Consider the following 13,974-nt stretch of genomic DNA (forward strand, 5'->3'; position numbering starts at 1 on the left):
CTGTTTTAAAATTTTTCATATGAAAAGAGAATTTTAAGTAATATATTTAGTTTTCAGATGTATAATGTTAAAAGTCATAAAATGGTGAGTAATTAAAATAAAATGTGTAAAATATGCATTTAAACAAGAAATAAGGTAAATAAAATATATATATAGAAATATCTATAAAGCATAAGCCATTTAAATACTCTATAGAGCATTATTAAACAATGCGTTGATACTTCGGAAATTTCATGGATTTAGGCTTAGTAGCAAAAAAGCCCCCGGGCCTGGAGAGACACTCGCGGAAGACACTGCCGGCCTCCGCGATAAGCGCGCGTTTTCGCTACCCGGCTCGAAGGGGTTAAAAACAAGTGTTCCAAGAATTTTTTGTTAATTAAATATGCTAAAACTGAACAGCTTTCAAACATTTTATAAATTTGTAAAGCACAAAATATGACTCTATTCTTGAGTCATATTTTGAGTTGCTTTTCATTATCATGATCTATTCTTGAGTTGCTTTTCATTATCTCATGAAAAGCAACTCAGCCTACATGGAGAGGGGAGGGGAATGTATGGATGCAGAAAAGTATCCATAGGTTTTCATCATTATGACAGAGGCAAAATAAGCAAATTTTGGGTGGAGCTGTATACTTAATTCTCAAAAAGGCACAAATTACCATTATAACATTTAAAAATCTATTAAGAGACCAAAGTTAACATACTATAATTTTAAACAGAATAATGACTTTCAGTGGCAAACTATCTAATTACTGTTATCTAAGCAACATATCATACTTTGTGCTACCTAGCATGCAAAAACAACAAATTGAATAAAATGCACTAAAGCTACTAAACCTGCTCAATAGTTGAACTACAAAAATAGGTTATGCAGCAAAATAATACTAATTAATATAAAATAGCAGCAAAATAATAACAAATAACCATATATATAAAACAAACAGAATTTTATTTATTACTTTATCTTTCTAAAACACTAATAAAAGGATAAAAACTAATTGGACTTTTAACATATTTTAATAGGTCACATAAATTCTTTAAAAAAAGAGGGGGGGATAAACTATTTGACTCATTTGTATCTATATACTTATAATGTACATCTATCTATAACTATTAAACAATGCATTTGAGAGGGGGGAAATAACAAATTTGCTCCAGAGCTGAATACCATGTGGTTTCTATTGTTTTATAGAAGTCTTTTGCAAATTCATACTCTTGCATAAAGTATATCTTACATTTCACACTTGACAATAGTATCATAAATACATACGTAAACCTGGAATTTTTTAGACGGGCAGACAATGCACACTAAAAGAGAAGTATTTGTTAGATGTGTAAATGTGAAATCTTTTATGACTGCAGATAATAATTTGTAGCAACAACTGAAATTTATCTATCATAGAATAAATTTTGAAGGAAACAAAAAAATAGAACTCATGTGAAAGCATTACCGTGCTATGATTTTCTATGATTTTAAAGTGGGGCTAAATCAAGAAGAAAGCCTCCAACATCTACACTGAATTCAGATAGTTTACCAAATTTTGTGGAAGTCAAAGTTTTTTCCTGGATACAGAAACACAGAAAGAACTTTGTCATCTGTAGTCTCTCAGTAGATGGACTGATATTATGAAAAATGTTAATCATTAATAATCGCTGTGTTTTTAAAATGATACAGGTACAGGTAGAAGTGAGCAGGACATCATAATTTTACCGTTGGTGATATAGGTATAGTCTCACTAAACTAATTGTGCAGTTTCACCCCAATTTTGAGGGAGAACAACCTTAAAGGTGGCCTGATGGTCTCCCCCTCTTCCCCTTCAAAAAGGCCCCCTTGATAGACTTTTGGCTCACCATGTATTTTGAGTGCCTCCTTGCTGTACAGGCATCATACACTTACATTTGTGCATTCTCCAGGATTCGAACCCGAGTCCATCAGTACAGCTGGCAGTCAGAATCTCTAGACATAGATGAAACTAATGATATCTAATGCTAGATCTAAAGCTATAGATAAAAATATCCATGATGAACTGCATACAAAAAAATTAGTTTGTCATTGAGTCCCAAAAAATTAAAGCACCAAAATGCACAGTGTGTCAGAATCAAAAAGAAACCCTAAGATTCTTTATGATGGTAGACATCACATTATTTCCAAATCCTTAATTTTGATAAGATGCATTCTGACATTTCAACAAATCAAAAAAAGTAAAGTGGGTCTCTGAAGATGCCCCCAATGAAAATTAGGGTACTCCTGTTTCATCCTGATAGAACCTCTACTCTCTTCTCTTGATATTGCTGTAACTCTTGGCTATTTTTTAATGTCTATTATGAGGCATTTCATTCCAAAGGTGAGATTAATGAAGCTATAAAAGCACACTTTTCTTTAATTCCAATAAATGGATGGCTTGAAACATTTAATCTTTGGAAAATTCACCTACAAAAGTGCACTAATGTTGGAGGGAATTACTAAGCACTCTTAACATGTGGTAAGTTTAATTTTCACCATTTAGCTGCATCTAAAAAATTTCAGAGTGACTTTGTAGATATGAAATTAAAAAAGAGAGAATAAAGTTTTATGTTTTTTCTGAATTAATATTTAAATATCAAGGTTACAGTCAGTGCATGATCTATTTAAAAGCTCACAGAAGATAAAATTCTGCAGTTCTTAAGGTGGTTAAAATAAAGCATCTTTGTTTAATATTCTTTATAGATAGAACTACCCAATCAAACAGCTTCTCAAACTAAGGTTAAAAGTTTCATGAGAACATTTTCAGCAATGAGGATGTGAAGGTTCATAATATAAAATCTAACTTTTTATCAGATCCCTGCACAGTAAGGTATATAGGTATTAAAATTTTTAGCATTCTTTAGTAGGTTAAGTATAAAACATTACATTTGTGAAGATATTGAGCACTTAGATAACCTTTCAACAGGCAGGTCAGTTTAGTTGGAAATGGTAAAATAAGCATACAGATATGTCTATTTCATCATCTCCAAGTATAAAATTTCGATTTTGGACCTAGCAAGGATGAAAACAACAAAAAAAAAAAATGAAATTTAGATACTGTTTCCTATTAGTTATCACTTTTAATCAAGACTAAAATTTAAAAAAATCTAATCAATTTAATGACAGAGAGCTGAAAACTAATAATTAAATGGATATTATATACTATTATTTGCTCTATGTTATTAATGCGTTATACTAAGAGCTTATTTTCCAACTAAAAACTGTTTCAAACAATCACGTTTAAAAATAGGAACCTTGCGGGGGTACATTTGTTATTAATAATTTCATATTCTCAAAAAATTTTTAACCTCCCCCCCCTCAGAACTACTTTAAAGCTCTAAAATTAGGTAAAATTATAAAATAATTATCTTCCACTTCATTAATTCTTCATAATAAAGAATAACTGCTTTCAAAATCAGAAATAATTACGTATAAAAAAACCTTTTAGACGAGGAACTTAATAACAAATCAAATCAGACATGAATAAATAAATGAAGACAGATATTGTATTCATTGAACATATGTTCATTGATTAATATAAAGGGGCAAATATAAGTATACATTACATCAATATATTTTTAATTTCTCCTTTCAAATTGATGTATTGTATTCAGATAGTTTGATTAAGTTCTATTCCATTATCAAATACAGTCAAATACCGAAAATCCGCTGACCTGAAATCCGCGTTGCCTCTCAGAATATAAACATTCAGTTTATAGGTTCCAGAAACTGCAACATGGAGTACGAAATATCAAAGAAAAAATATTTACCCAATAATGATGTCGTAATTAACTAATAATAATTAATCATAATGGAAATACCAAATTATTGACATCATGATAAAAGCTTTTTTTCCCTCCAATCTGCATTGAGGTAAAAAAGCAGACGATTCACTCAACTCTTCTTTCAAATTCACGATTCACGTTGTTGTATTTTCTGAGCTTTTTTTTTTTTTCACGAGATTCTTTAATGCTGCTATTTTTTTTATCTGGATATTTTGTGGATAAATTACGAATGTTTTAAGTTTCAGCACTTTTTAATACAATGGAAACACCCTCATGATTTTACTGCTTGCAATGTTGAAAAATGTAAACACGTTGCATTGACGGTAATGCAAAAAGTGGAAATTCTGCAAAAGATGGAGGCAGTTGCTACTCTTCGGTTTATAGCAGAATCATATGGAATTGCAACACGAACTGTATATGATATACGGAGAAATAAAGATAAGCCACTGAAATTTTACAACAACAGTGATTTGAACACCAGAAATCTTTGCATGAGGCGAAATCGACAAACCTCGATGCTGTCTTGTACAAGTGGTTCCGGCAGCGGCGAAGTGATGAGTGATGAGGTACCAATTTCAGAACCTCTTCTGAGAGAAAAGGGGAAGCAGATTCATGCTGATTTAAAAATAGAGGAGCCATGTGATTTCAGCAGCGGTTGGCTGATAAGATTTAAACAGAGACATGGTATAGGTTATCTGAAAGCATGTGGGGGAAAACTTTCAGCAGATAAAGATGCTGCAGAGGAATTTATTGATGAATTATCTGTGTTAGTGGCAGAAGAAAATCTTAGCCCAGAACATGTTTTTAAAATGGACGAGACTGGACTTTTTTGGCGATGTTTGCCAAGAAAGACATTTGTGACAAGTGAAAAAAGTGCACCGTCAGGGGTGAAAGAAGCTAAAGAATGAGTTACCATTTTAGTATGCAGCAATGCAGCTGGAACTTACAAATGTAAACAGTGGTAGTCGGTAAGAGCATCAATCCCAGACTTCTGAAAAAAAGTAAAATCCTTACATGTGATTTACAGGAATAATAAAAATTCCTGGTTCACAAAACAACTTATGACTGAATGGTTCATGGAGCATTTCATTAAAGAGGCTAGAAAGCATCATAACAGTGTGGGTTTACCATCAAATTGCAAGATTTTACTTTTGTTAGACAACTGCTCTGCAAATCCAGATGCAACCATTTTAACATGTGATAATGTCATGGCCCTTTTTTTGCCCCCAAATACTACATCACTGATCCAACTAATAGACCAGGGCATAATACGCAGTATTAAATGCCACTATAAATCAGAGTTTCTGAAAAAAATTCTTCCAAGTGACCATTCTATTCCACTTTGTCATTATATTAAAAAAAAAAAAAAAAAAATATTCACCATCAAAGACTGCATTTATTTGTTAGCTGGACAACATTAGTTAAAACAATATTAGTAAAAACAGTGTTATTGAAACTGAAAGTGATGACAGTGATTTTTCTGGTTTTAGGGTCACTACAGCAAGGGTTAAAGCAAAAGAATTGCTTTTACATTCGAAAGAAAGAACAAATGAGGAGGCTTTGCAAGAAGAAGATGTTGTTAAATGGATGATGTGTTCAGATGAGCCAACACTGGCATATCAGATGACTGATGATGAAATCATTGACTCTGTTTTGCAGCAAGAAGACAATTCCGATACCGACACAGATAGTGAATTTGATAGAAGTGAGAAAATATCTTTTAATGCGGGTCTGGAACATGGTGAAAAATAACTAATATTTTTAGATCAGAGCTGTGTCACAAAGCAAGAGATTATGACTCTATATATAATTTGCTCCCCCCTGAAACATGTAAAAAAATGAAATATTTTATTGCTTTATTAATATCCCTTATTTTTATGTGTCTATTGAATACATCCCCAATGCTTTTAAATAGCCCTGTAATCATGAATGTAAATGAATAATATAATCAATTTATACATGCAATAATAATTTAATAATGCATATAATAAATTATTGTAATAATGTATATAATAATTTAATTAAATGTATCTAATATGCCTTACTTATTTTGCACTTTTAGTCTGAATATTATGGTTTATCTTTTCTGTTCTGAAATCCTAAAACCCGCACAACCTCTGGTCCCAAGCTTTTCAGATTTCTGGACTTTTACTGTAATACGTTTTTTTATCAAGTTAGAAGTTATTTTACAGAGAAAAATAAAATGGTTCATTAAGATGACAAGGATGCAGTAAGAAAGACGAAAATTATCTACTAACATTTCACCATTATTTGCACGTGCTAGAGTATTCTGGCTTCAGCTCTCATGGCCACAAGCCAAATGCCAATATTTATGATTTGTTGCCAATTATGGCAACATAGTAAGATTTTTACTGTTACTTTTATAATACATAGGTAATTAAAGGATTCCTGCAAAGCTGACCTATACCAACATGCCCTTTTCACAATTAAAGTCAGATTTCTCTGCAATCATTGCATAAAACACATGCTGAGTACAATCTGAACATTTTGCTTATTCTTGTAAACATAAATAGCATCTGAGTTTTTTTAGTTTTAGCTTTTCAGTAAAAATAATATAGCATCATGGAGGCCAAACTCACAACCAATACCTGAACAGTGAAAGACTTTGAAATATTGGCTTTGGAGCCATTAAATGCACTTTGATCTTTAATACATCACCTGGTTTCCATCAATCCTTGAGGCCATAAATAAGTTGCAAGGTCAAAAACTTAGTAACACTACTAAGTTAATGTTGCAACCAATGCCCAATGCTGTAATTATTTTTGTTAATTAAACACAATTAAACACAAAATTAGCTTCAGAAATAGGCTAATTTGGTGATTGACAATGTAGTGCATAATGGACATATGTTGAAATTCACGTCTGTAGCGTTGTTTTAAGTAAATGTGGCATCTGAGACTGATCAGTATTCAGTATTTATGGCTTAAAGGTATCACGTAAGTGAAGGTCAGAAGTGGTGAATAAACAGTAGATTTGAGGGAGGTAAAACACAAATGGAGGTCACCCAAGATTTGAATATCCCTGAAAGTGTCATATCATAGTGTCATACAGTTTGGAGCCACTTATTAAGCATTGAATCAGTTGACAGACAGCCAGGTCAAAGGGAATCAAGTGCAATTGCATTCATCATCTGTTTTCTGTCATTGTCAGCTCAAAAAAACTGTGAAGCAACTACAAGAGATTTGGTTTTAGGCCTTCAGGCAGCCACAGGAGCTCAAATTGCCATTCTACTGCTGCACGAAGGCTTAACGAGATTAGACTGCATGCAAGAAAACCAATGGTTTGTGTCTCACTCACTCTAGATTCTAGAGGGGCTTGTTTAAACTGCTGCCATCACAACGTTCAGTGGAGACGGAGAGAGGAACACGCAACTTGGTGTCCCTCGTCAGTGAATATATCCCATTTACATGACCGTAGTTTAATGGTTTGAATCATAACAAATAGCCACATTGAGTTTGCATATCTTTCAAGAAGGTTCTGTAACCACTTGGAGATATATGGATGAAGTAATGGAACCCCTGGTTAGACTGTTTAGAGGTGCTGTTGGCCCCGCGTTTAAGCTAATGGAAAAGATGTTCGGTGCCAACCAGCAAATATGGTGTCAGAATACTAGCAAACAAAAGGTATCACTTAAATGGACTGGTCACTTTACTCACTTGAACCAGACTGAGCATATGTGGGATGCCTTAGGGCAATGAATTTTAGCATGCCAAATTTCTCCACAGACCCTTCACAGCTGAAAACTGCACTTTTAAAAGAATGATTTCCAATTCCACAAGACTTGATCAACAAGTCCATGAAATTAAGATGTGATGTATGCGTATCAGTCCAAGGTGATTATACACTATATTAAAGAAAAAGTTTTTCCACAAGAGGTGACTTAATTATTCTGACATTTTTCAGTTTCCATAAATTTGGTTTTAATTTCAATATTTTGTGAATATGAACTGCCATACACTGTAATTTATGTTAACTAATACTTTTAAACAAATTTCTTACATTTTATTTCGGTCATTATCCTTTAATTTAGATGACAACTGTAGCATAAACAAAACAGTCAAACCAACTTGGTAAAAATGAAGTTAAGTTTAAAAAAATATGGGAAACCAGTATTTTATTGCTATGGATTTCGATTCTCAGTTAAGCAAATTTAAATGAATTGCTATTTTTTTTTTAAACTCTTAACAAGTCCCATGTCAGAAAGTGAAGGAAATGCTTATACACACACATAGAAGTTTAAGAGTTAATACTTTATTTATTTATTTATAGATTTTTTTTAAAGCAAGTTTAAGAGAGAGAAAATGCATCACTTTATCTTGCCACGGGGGAAGTTTACATATTTTTCCTTCATTTTATTTTAATAGAGTTTTAAAATTTTATAAATTTGTTAATGCCTTGTTTGCCAGAAAGAGAAACAGTAAAGACATTATTATTACCTGCATGTAACCAGAGGGATGTGGTAAAGAACCAGTACTAGCCTTTCTTGAGGTCCTAAATGCAGTACGACTTTTGTCACGGGCACTTCCAGAGTACCAGCCTCTGGAGAAAAAAGACTTCCAACCAGAAGGAGACTTCTTTAACTTGGGTAAGCCATGTTTTCTATTAAAAGTAAACAATCATGATATTAAGTGTAAACCATAAGCAATCATAATATTAACATACTGTTAGGAAATATCTGTGTAAAACAGTGAAGTTTCTTCAGAAAATTTACTCACTATTACTAAAATTCACTAATACTTATCATCAACAGTTATGTTTTCCAAGGCAGTCATCTCTGTAGGATATCAAAATTGTCTGTAACTGTGCAAGGTCATGTTAAACAGCTTTCAGTGTATTTAGGAAAGCATATTTAAAAGTTATATACTTTGATTATATATTAGATTATACATTATGATTTTTTGCATCATAATTGAGATTGATAATTGGTATATCAGATACCGTTCGGAGAAGTAAAGCTATTCAGTCTGCATTACGAATGCCAGCAACATAAATAAATAAATAATTAAATAAAAATACATAAGTTGCATAGTACAAAGTATGAGATCTGGAATAGTTGGGACCAATGATTCAAGATTTTGGAAATTTCCAGATCAATCATCATTTCAGATCATCAATTTAAATTTAGTACAATGACATGTAGAAATTATAAAATTAAAAGTATGAAATAGCTGTTTATGAAACAGTGAAGCACTTATGACATTAAGGAAATTAAAATATACAAAAAAGCTTCACATTTATTTGCTTTATTAAACATTTCTAATAATGTAAGTCGGCTAAGCTATTTCACTTTTCATGCTAATGCTTTCTCGTAAATTTTAGAGATAGACACAATTTCTTATTCAGTTGCAAAGTTCCAAAGCTCAAGTCTTGTAACTGCCATTCTGAGAATTCCCACTGAATTGTCAATCAAAATCTTGTAGAGCACACCAGTGGTCGAGTGGTAAGGTCGCTGAATACTGGTAGTTCGGTCCATTTGAATTGCACGAATGGGATGGCTACATGGGTGTTCTTGTGATTTTCCCCATGTGTAATGTATATATGAGCTGGTTTCCATTAGAAAGTCCTCTGCGAAGGCATCCCTTCCCTTAGGCAGATAGCCCTCGAGGCTTTGCCATAATTAAAATAAACCAATAAGCCGAAATCTTGTAACTCTCAACAACAACTATTTGCACTTTCAAGATGCAAATTTACAACTGATGTTTATTTGTGGGGTGCAAATAAACTTCAGTTGTAATTGTTAACCAAACTGGAGCTTTTCATAAACAAAATACGACTATTCTCTCATTAAATTTTAAGATGAACTTAGCATGAAATATCTAAAAATAGATTAATTTTTACATATGGCAGACTGAAAATTACTCTGATAAATTATTAACACTAATATCTGAATTAATCTATCTTGATTAGTTTATACATGTTTTGTCCTAAAAAAAAATTTTTTAAAAAAGGGGGCCAAAAACCATCTTAACTTTAACAAATGTTCCTTGGTTCTTAAATACATAACTTTTTCCAGTTATTATTACAAAAACCCTTTGGAAGTTTATTTGTGGCTTTATTAATGTACTGCACAGTCTAATTGCAAGAAAATTTTTTTTTGCTTCTGAAGAAATGGGACCTATGAAATATTCATTTCAAAACAAAATAGTTTAAATTCTATACTAATCAAACATTGCGTTTTTGCTTACTTTTACATTGCATATTATTACCACATTATGCAGAAAAAAGAAAAGCTATAAAAAAAATGGAGTGCAGCATATATACATATACATTTATCAAATAAAACTTATTCCTTATTTACTGTCGCAAGATAATTATTTTTCCTCTTCCTTGCCCAATCTAAATTTTCCGTTTTTTTGACAAACGTAATTTCAGAGAAGAAGCAAATATTAATTCTTGCTACTAAAAGAAATATTTCTTACCCAGATGGTAATTCTATAACTGTGTGATATTTTGAAGGCAGTTTATCAGGACCTCCTCCAACTTCAATATATTTTTGCTGTGTGAGAGGTAGATGAGTAGAAAGTGCTCGAGCTCGAGCCTCTTCCAAAGTCAACAGTTTTGTGGGAGTAGAAATGGCTAATGATTTTGGTCTAGTCCTTAGCATTAAACCTACAATTTATGTGGTAATTGAAAAAAATAATTTAAAAAAGCTGTTTTGAAAGTAACTAAATGTTATCAGCATACATCTGAAAACAGCATAAAAATATTTTCTGTCAAGTCCATACAGAAACAAAGTTTAAAAAAAAAAAAAAAAAAAAAAAAACAATTAGATTAGAAATTATAAATTTTAATACATAAAAAAAGTATTTAAAACATATATTCAGATAAATGAGCTACTCTTAAGTTCTGTAAAAGATAATTTAAAAGTTTCATTCCTTTAAACTATATAAATTTGTAACATAATTTATAAACAAGATCAATGTACCTTCTTGATCAGAGGGTAATAATGGTATTTTTTCATCGAATATCAGATCTGCAAATCGTATCAAATATTCTGTCAAGACTGCTTGCACTCCTACAACATGAAGGGCACCAACTCCTCCATTTTCCACATCTCGAGATCTATAAAAACATAAACAATGTAACTACCTTTTTTTTTTCATATATATTTTTTACTGTGCATAGATTTTAATTTCTAAAACTCTGAACTAAATTACAAATTATCAATGTTTCCTACACTACTAAATGCAAAGCCTCTAATGAATAAAATCCACAGGAAGCTATTTTTTAGAGCTTCCTTTAACTTCATTAAAACTCTCCTGACTGCTGCTTTCATAAACCATTATTTGCTATATTACTCCTTCTTGCATCACTGCTGCACCCAAAAACAGTGCAGAGTGACAAGCAAGACATTATAAAACTACATAATGACTGTTGCCAGCAAATGGCAGGACTGTATAACAAAAGTGGCACATGCACAGAAAGATCTCATGTCCATACTTTAAGATAATTTCTTTCTAGTAGCACTAAAAAGAGCATCTAACTGGAACTTACACAATGACTGAAGTAGGAAGAACATTGCAATTTCTGAAGATAAAATGTCTCAGGTATACCAAGATTTATTTGTGAAGTTATGGAGGTGTAGGGCACAAAGGCAGTATCTATGTAACCACTGTGTGGTAGTAGCTCAAATGTGACTCTACAGATATCATTGATGTTGATCTCCTAGAAATTTTCAAAAACTGCCAGATTATATTGAAAAATAGTACAATTCAACAATTTTTTTTTTTTTATGTACTATAATTAATTTATGTTGTGAATTTTCTTAGCAACTTTAAAAATACACCACATGAAAATCTAAATGTTTCTTTTTTATTTTCAAAAAATAAACAAAAAACAAATCAATCATTATTTTTTCAACCATTTTTAAAAGCATAAAATCAAAAAAACCTACTTGCAACATATCTAAGTATTTTGACTGATTAAAATGAGAAATAATTCCACTAAAACTTCCATCTATAACATACATACAACTGAATAATAGACTATTTTTAACATGTGTCAGTGTTAAAAAATGTGTTAGTGTTGAAGAGAAATAACATGATAACGTGTCAGTGTTGAAGAGAAAATTATTTTAAAAGGCCACAACTGAAAATACAGTATACATTATATACATTATCCTAACCTATATTAACAACATACCATACATTTCAATAAAATTATTAATAACTATATTTACTGCTCTAGAACTACAGCAATTACACTACGTTCAAATGAAGAAATAATGTGCTGGTGAAATGATATCCATAAATCACAGTATAAAATGCTACTAAATGTGATACTTATTTTGAATAAATGGTAAAATATATTTGGCAATAGCACTTTCTAGAGGGTATGAACAAGTATTTTATAGAAATCTTACTCTACCTGTAATAAATAGATTAACTGTTTACAACAAAATTATTTTGAAAAATTCTAACAGTAACAGACTATTCAGAAGCTCACAGAAAATTGTTTTTAAAAAACAAATTTAAAAAAAAATCTGTAACCAATCGCCAATTTTTTTCAACATTTGTTGAGGTAAGAAATAGCATTAATTAATTTTAGTTAATCTGACCAGTGAGCCAAATTTGAAATTCTTTCAACCTCCTTGAGCCATTTGAAAGCATCATCAACAGCAATTACCTTAAAAATATTAATTCAGTTTGCGGTGAGTGGTGGATGTAATTTGTAGAACATTTTTGGAACATAACTGTCTAACAACAATTTTTGTATCTCCAATGTAATGAGCATTGTAGTAATATTTGAATTTATTTGAGGAGGAGGTGTGTGTGGGGGGGAAGAGTAATGGATGAGGATAATTACTTAGAGGTTCTTGTTTTGTTAGTGATTTTATTCCTTTCAATAATTTTACTTCATCAGAAAGTTTTTCTTTGGATTACTTTCATCACTATTTGTGACTGCATACAAAAAGTAATTAATTTGAATGTATCTTCAGTTCTTTTCATATTATACTATACAATGCCTAAGATTAAATAATTTTTATTTTGTTTGAGCAGGAAGTTTCCTGAAACATAATACCATTTTCTACTATTATAGTCAAATGATAAAGTAGATGCACCTCTAAAGAAATTAAACTGGCATTTATGTCTGCTGACATCTTATTTGTTTGTTTGTGCACAGCTGCTCTTAGCGGAAAGCAGGGTTATGTTTGGGGATGTCCTTAGCAAGAAATGAAGTGATCAAGAATTATTTATTAAAAATACACTACTTTAAAAAATTTTACAAACAAAAAATTATTACGTGTGTGAGAAGTCAATAAAAGATGAACACCTATTCATAAGTATTCATAGTCAAGCTTATCAGAAATATCTGTAATCAAGTTCATCACAAGTGGATGATGCAGAAATGGTGACCTTAGCAAGGGTTCATAGCCACATTTTAGTTAAAAAAATAAGCACCTATAAGCACTTTTCAAGCACATTTTAAGAAAAAATATAAGCACATGTCTAATTACATTACACACAACTGCATAACCTTAAAAATTAGACTTGTAATTTAAAATATGAGAAATGCAGTATTTATCATGAGAGAATAAGCATTACCTCAACCATAAAAAATAATTACTCTTTTTTTTTTTTTTTTTTTAATTTTAAATAACAGTTCAATTTACAGAAGTAGTTTACAATGAGAGAAAAAAACTATGCAGAACTAAACTATATTACAAGATTCAATGACGAAATTTCAGTTCAAAATAGAGAAAATAAATAATAATAAGGCATATTTATTGTATTCGCTTTGAACCTAATAATAAATACAATTTATTTTTCCACTCATATTGATATTTAAATAATTTAAATCTAAATTCTGAACATTTTCTAAATTTTCATCGTATATCAGTTTTCCCCTAACAGATATTTCAAGCAAAGTAATTTAAGTAAAAAAGAGGAACATTTCTGAAATCAGAAGACAGAAATTTGCTTCATGCAGTCATCCTTTAACAGCAAAAGCTTAACTAACCTGCATACTTGGATATTGGCGAATATTCGGACAGTCGAGTGTAACTTGAAAAAGAGGAGCAGAGGGTGGTAGACTGTAGCCGCTATTTAGATTTTTCCGCTAAATAAGTGCTTTTGACATTTTGATATGTGCATCATATAAAAATAAACCAATGGAACTGAAAAATATTCTGCTCAGAAAGCACAGTAAAACTCTTTTAAGTGT

The 13,974-nt window shown here is 31.2% G+C and overlaps 1 protein-coding gene across 3 annotated transcripts in view; it reads right to left on the minus strand.

Moving 5' to 3' along the window:
• Positions 1-13,974, minus strand: part of CdGAPr (GTPase-activating protein CdGAPr) — a 255,305-nt gene that overhangs the window by 11,265 nt on the left and 230,066 nt on the right. For all 3 annotated transcript variants that reach the window (XM_035361218.2, XM_035361217.2, XM_035361219.2), the window contains 3 exons: positions 10,736-10,872; positions 10,230-10,419; positions 8,247-8,409 (listed from right to left, as the gene is read on the minus strand). In XM_035361218.2, the coding sequence (XP_035217109.1) occupies positions 8,247-8,409; positions 10,230-10,419; positions 10,736-10,872 (490 nt within the window). The remainder of the gene's footprint in view (positions 1-8,246; positions 8,410-10,229; positions 10,420-10,735; positions 10,873-13,974) is intronic.

This window comes from Stegodyphus dumicola, chromosome 8, assembly GCF_044657685.1.
Source record: "Stegodyphus dumicola isolate Sdum_Otavi_A_Nest chromosome 8, ASM4465768v1".
In the NCBI taxonomy this organism is placed as follows: Eukaryota; Metazoa; Arthropoda; class Arachnida; order Araneae; family Eresidae; genus Stegodyphus; species Stegodyphus dumicola.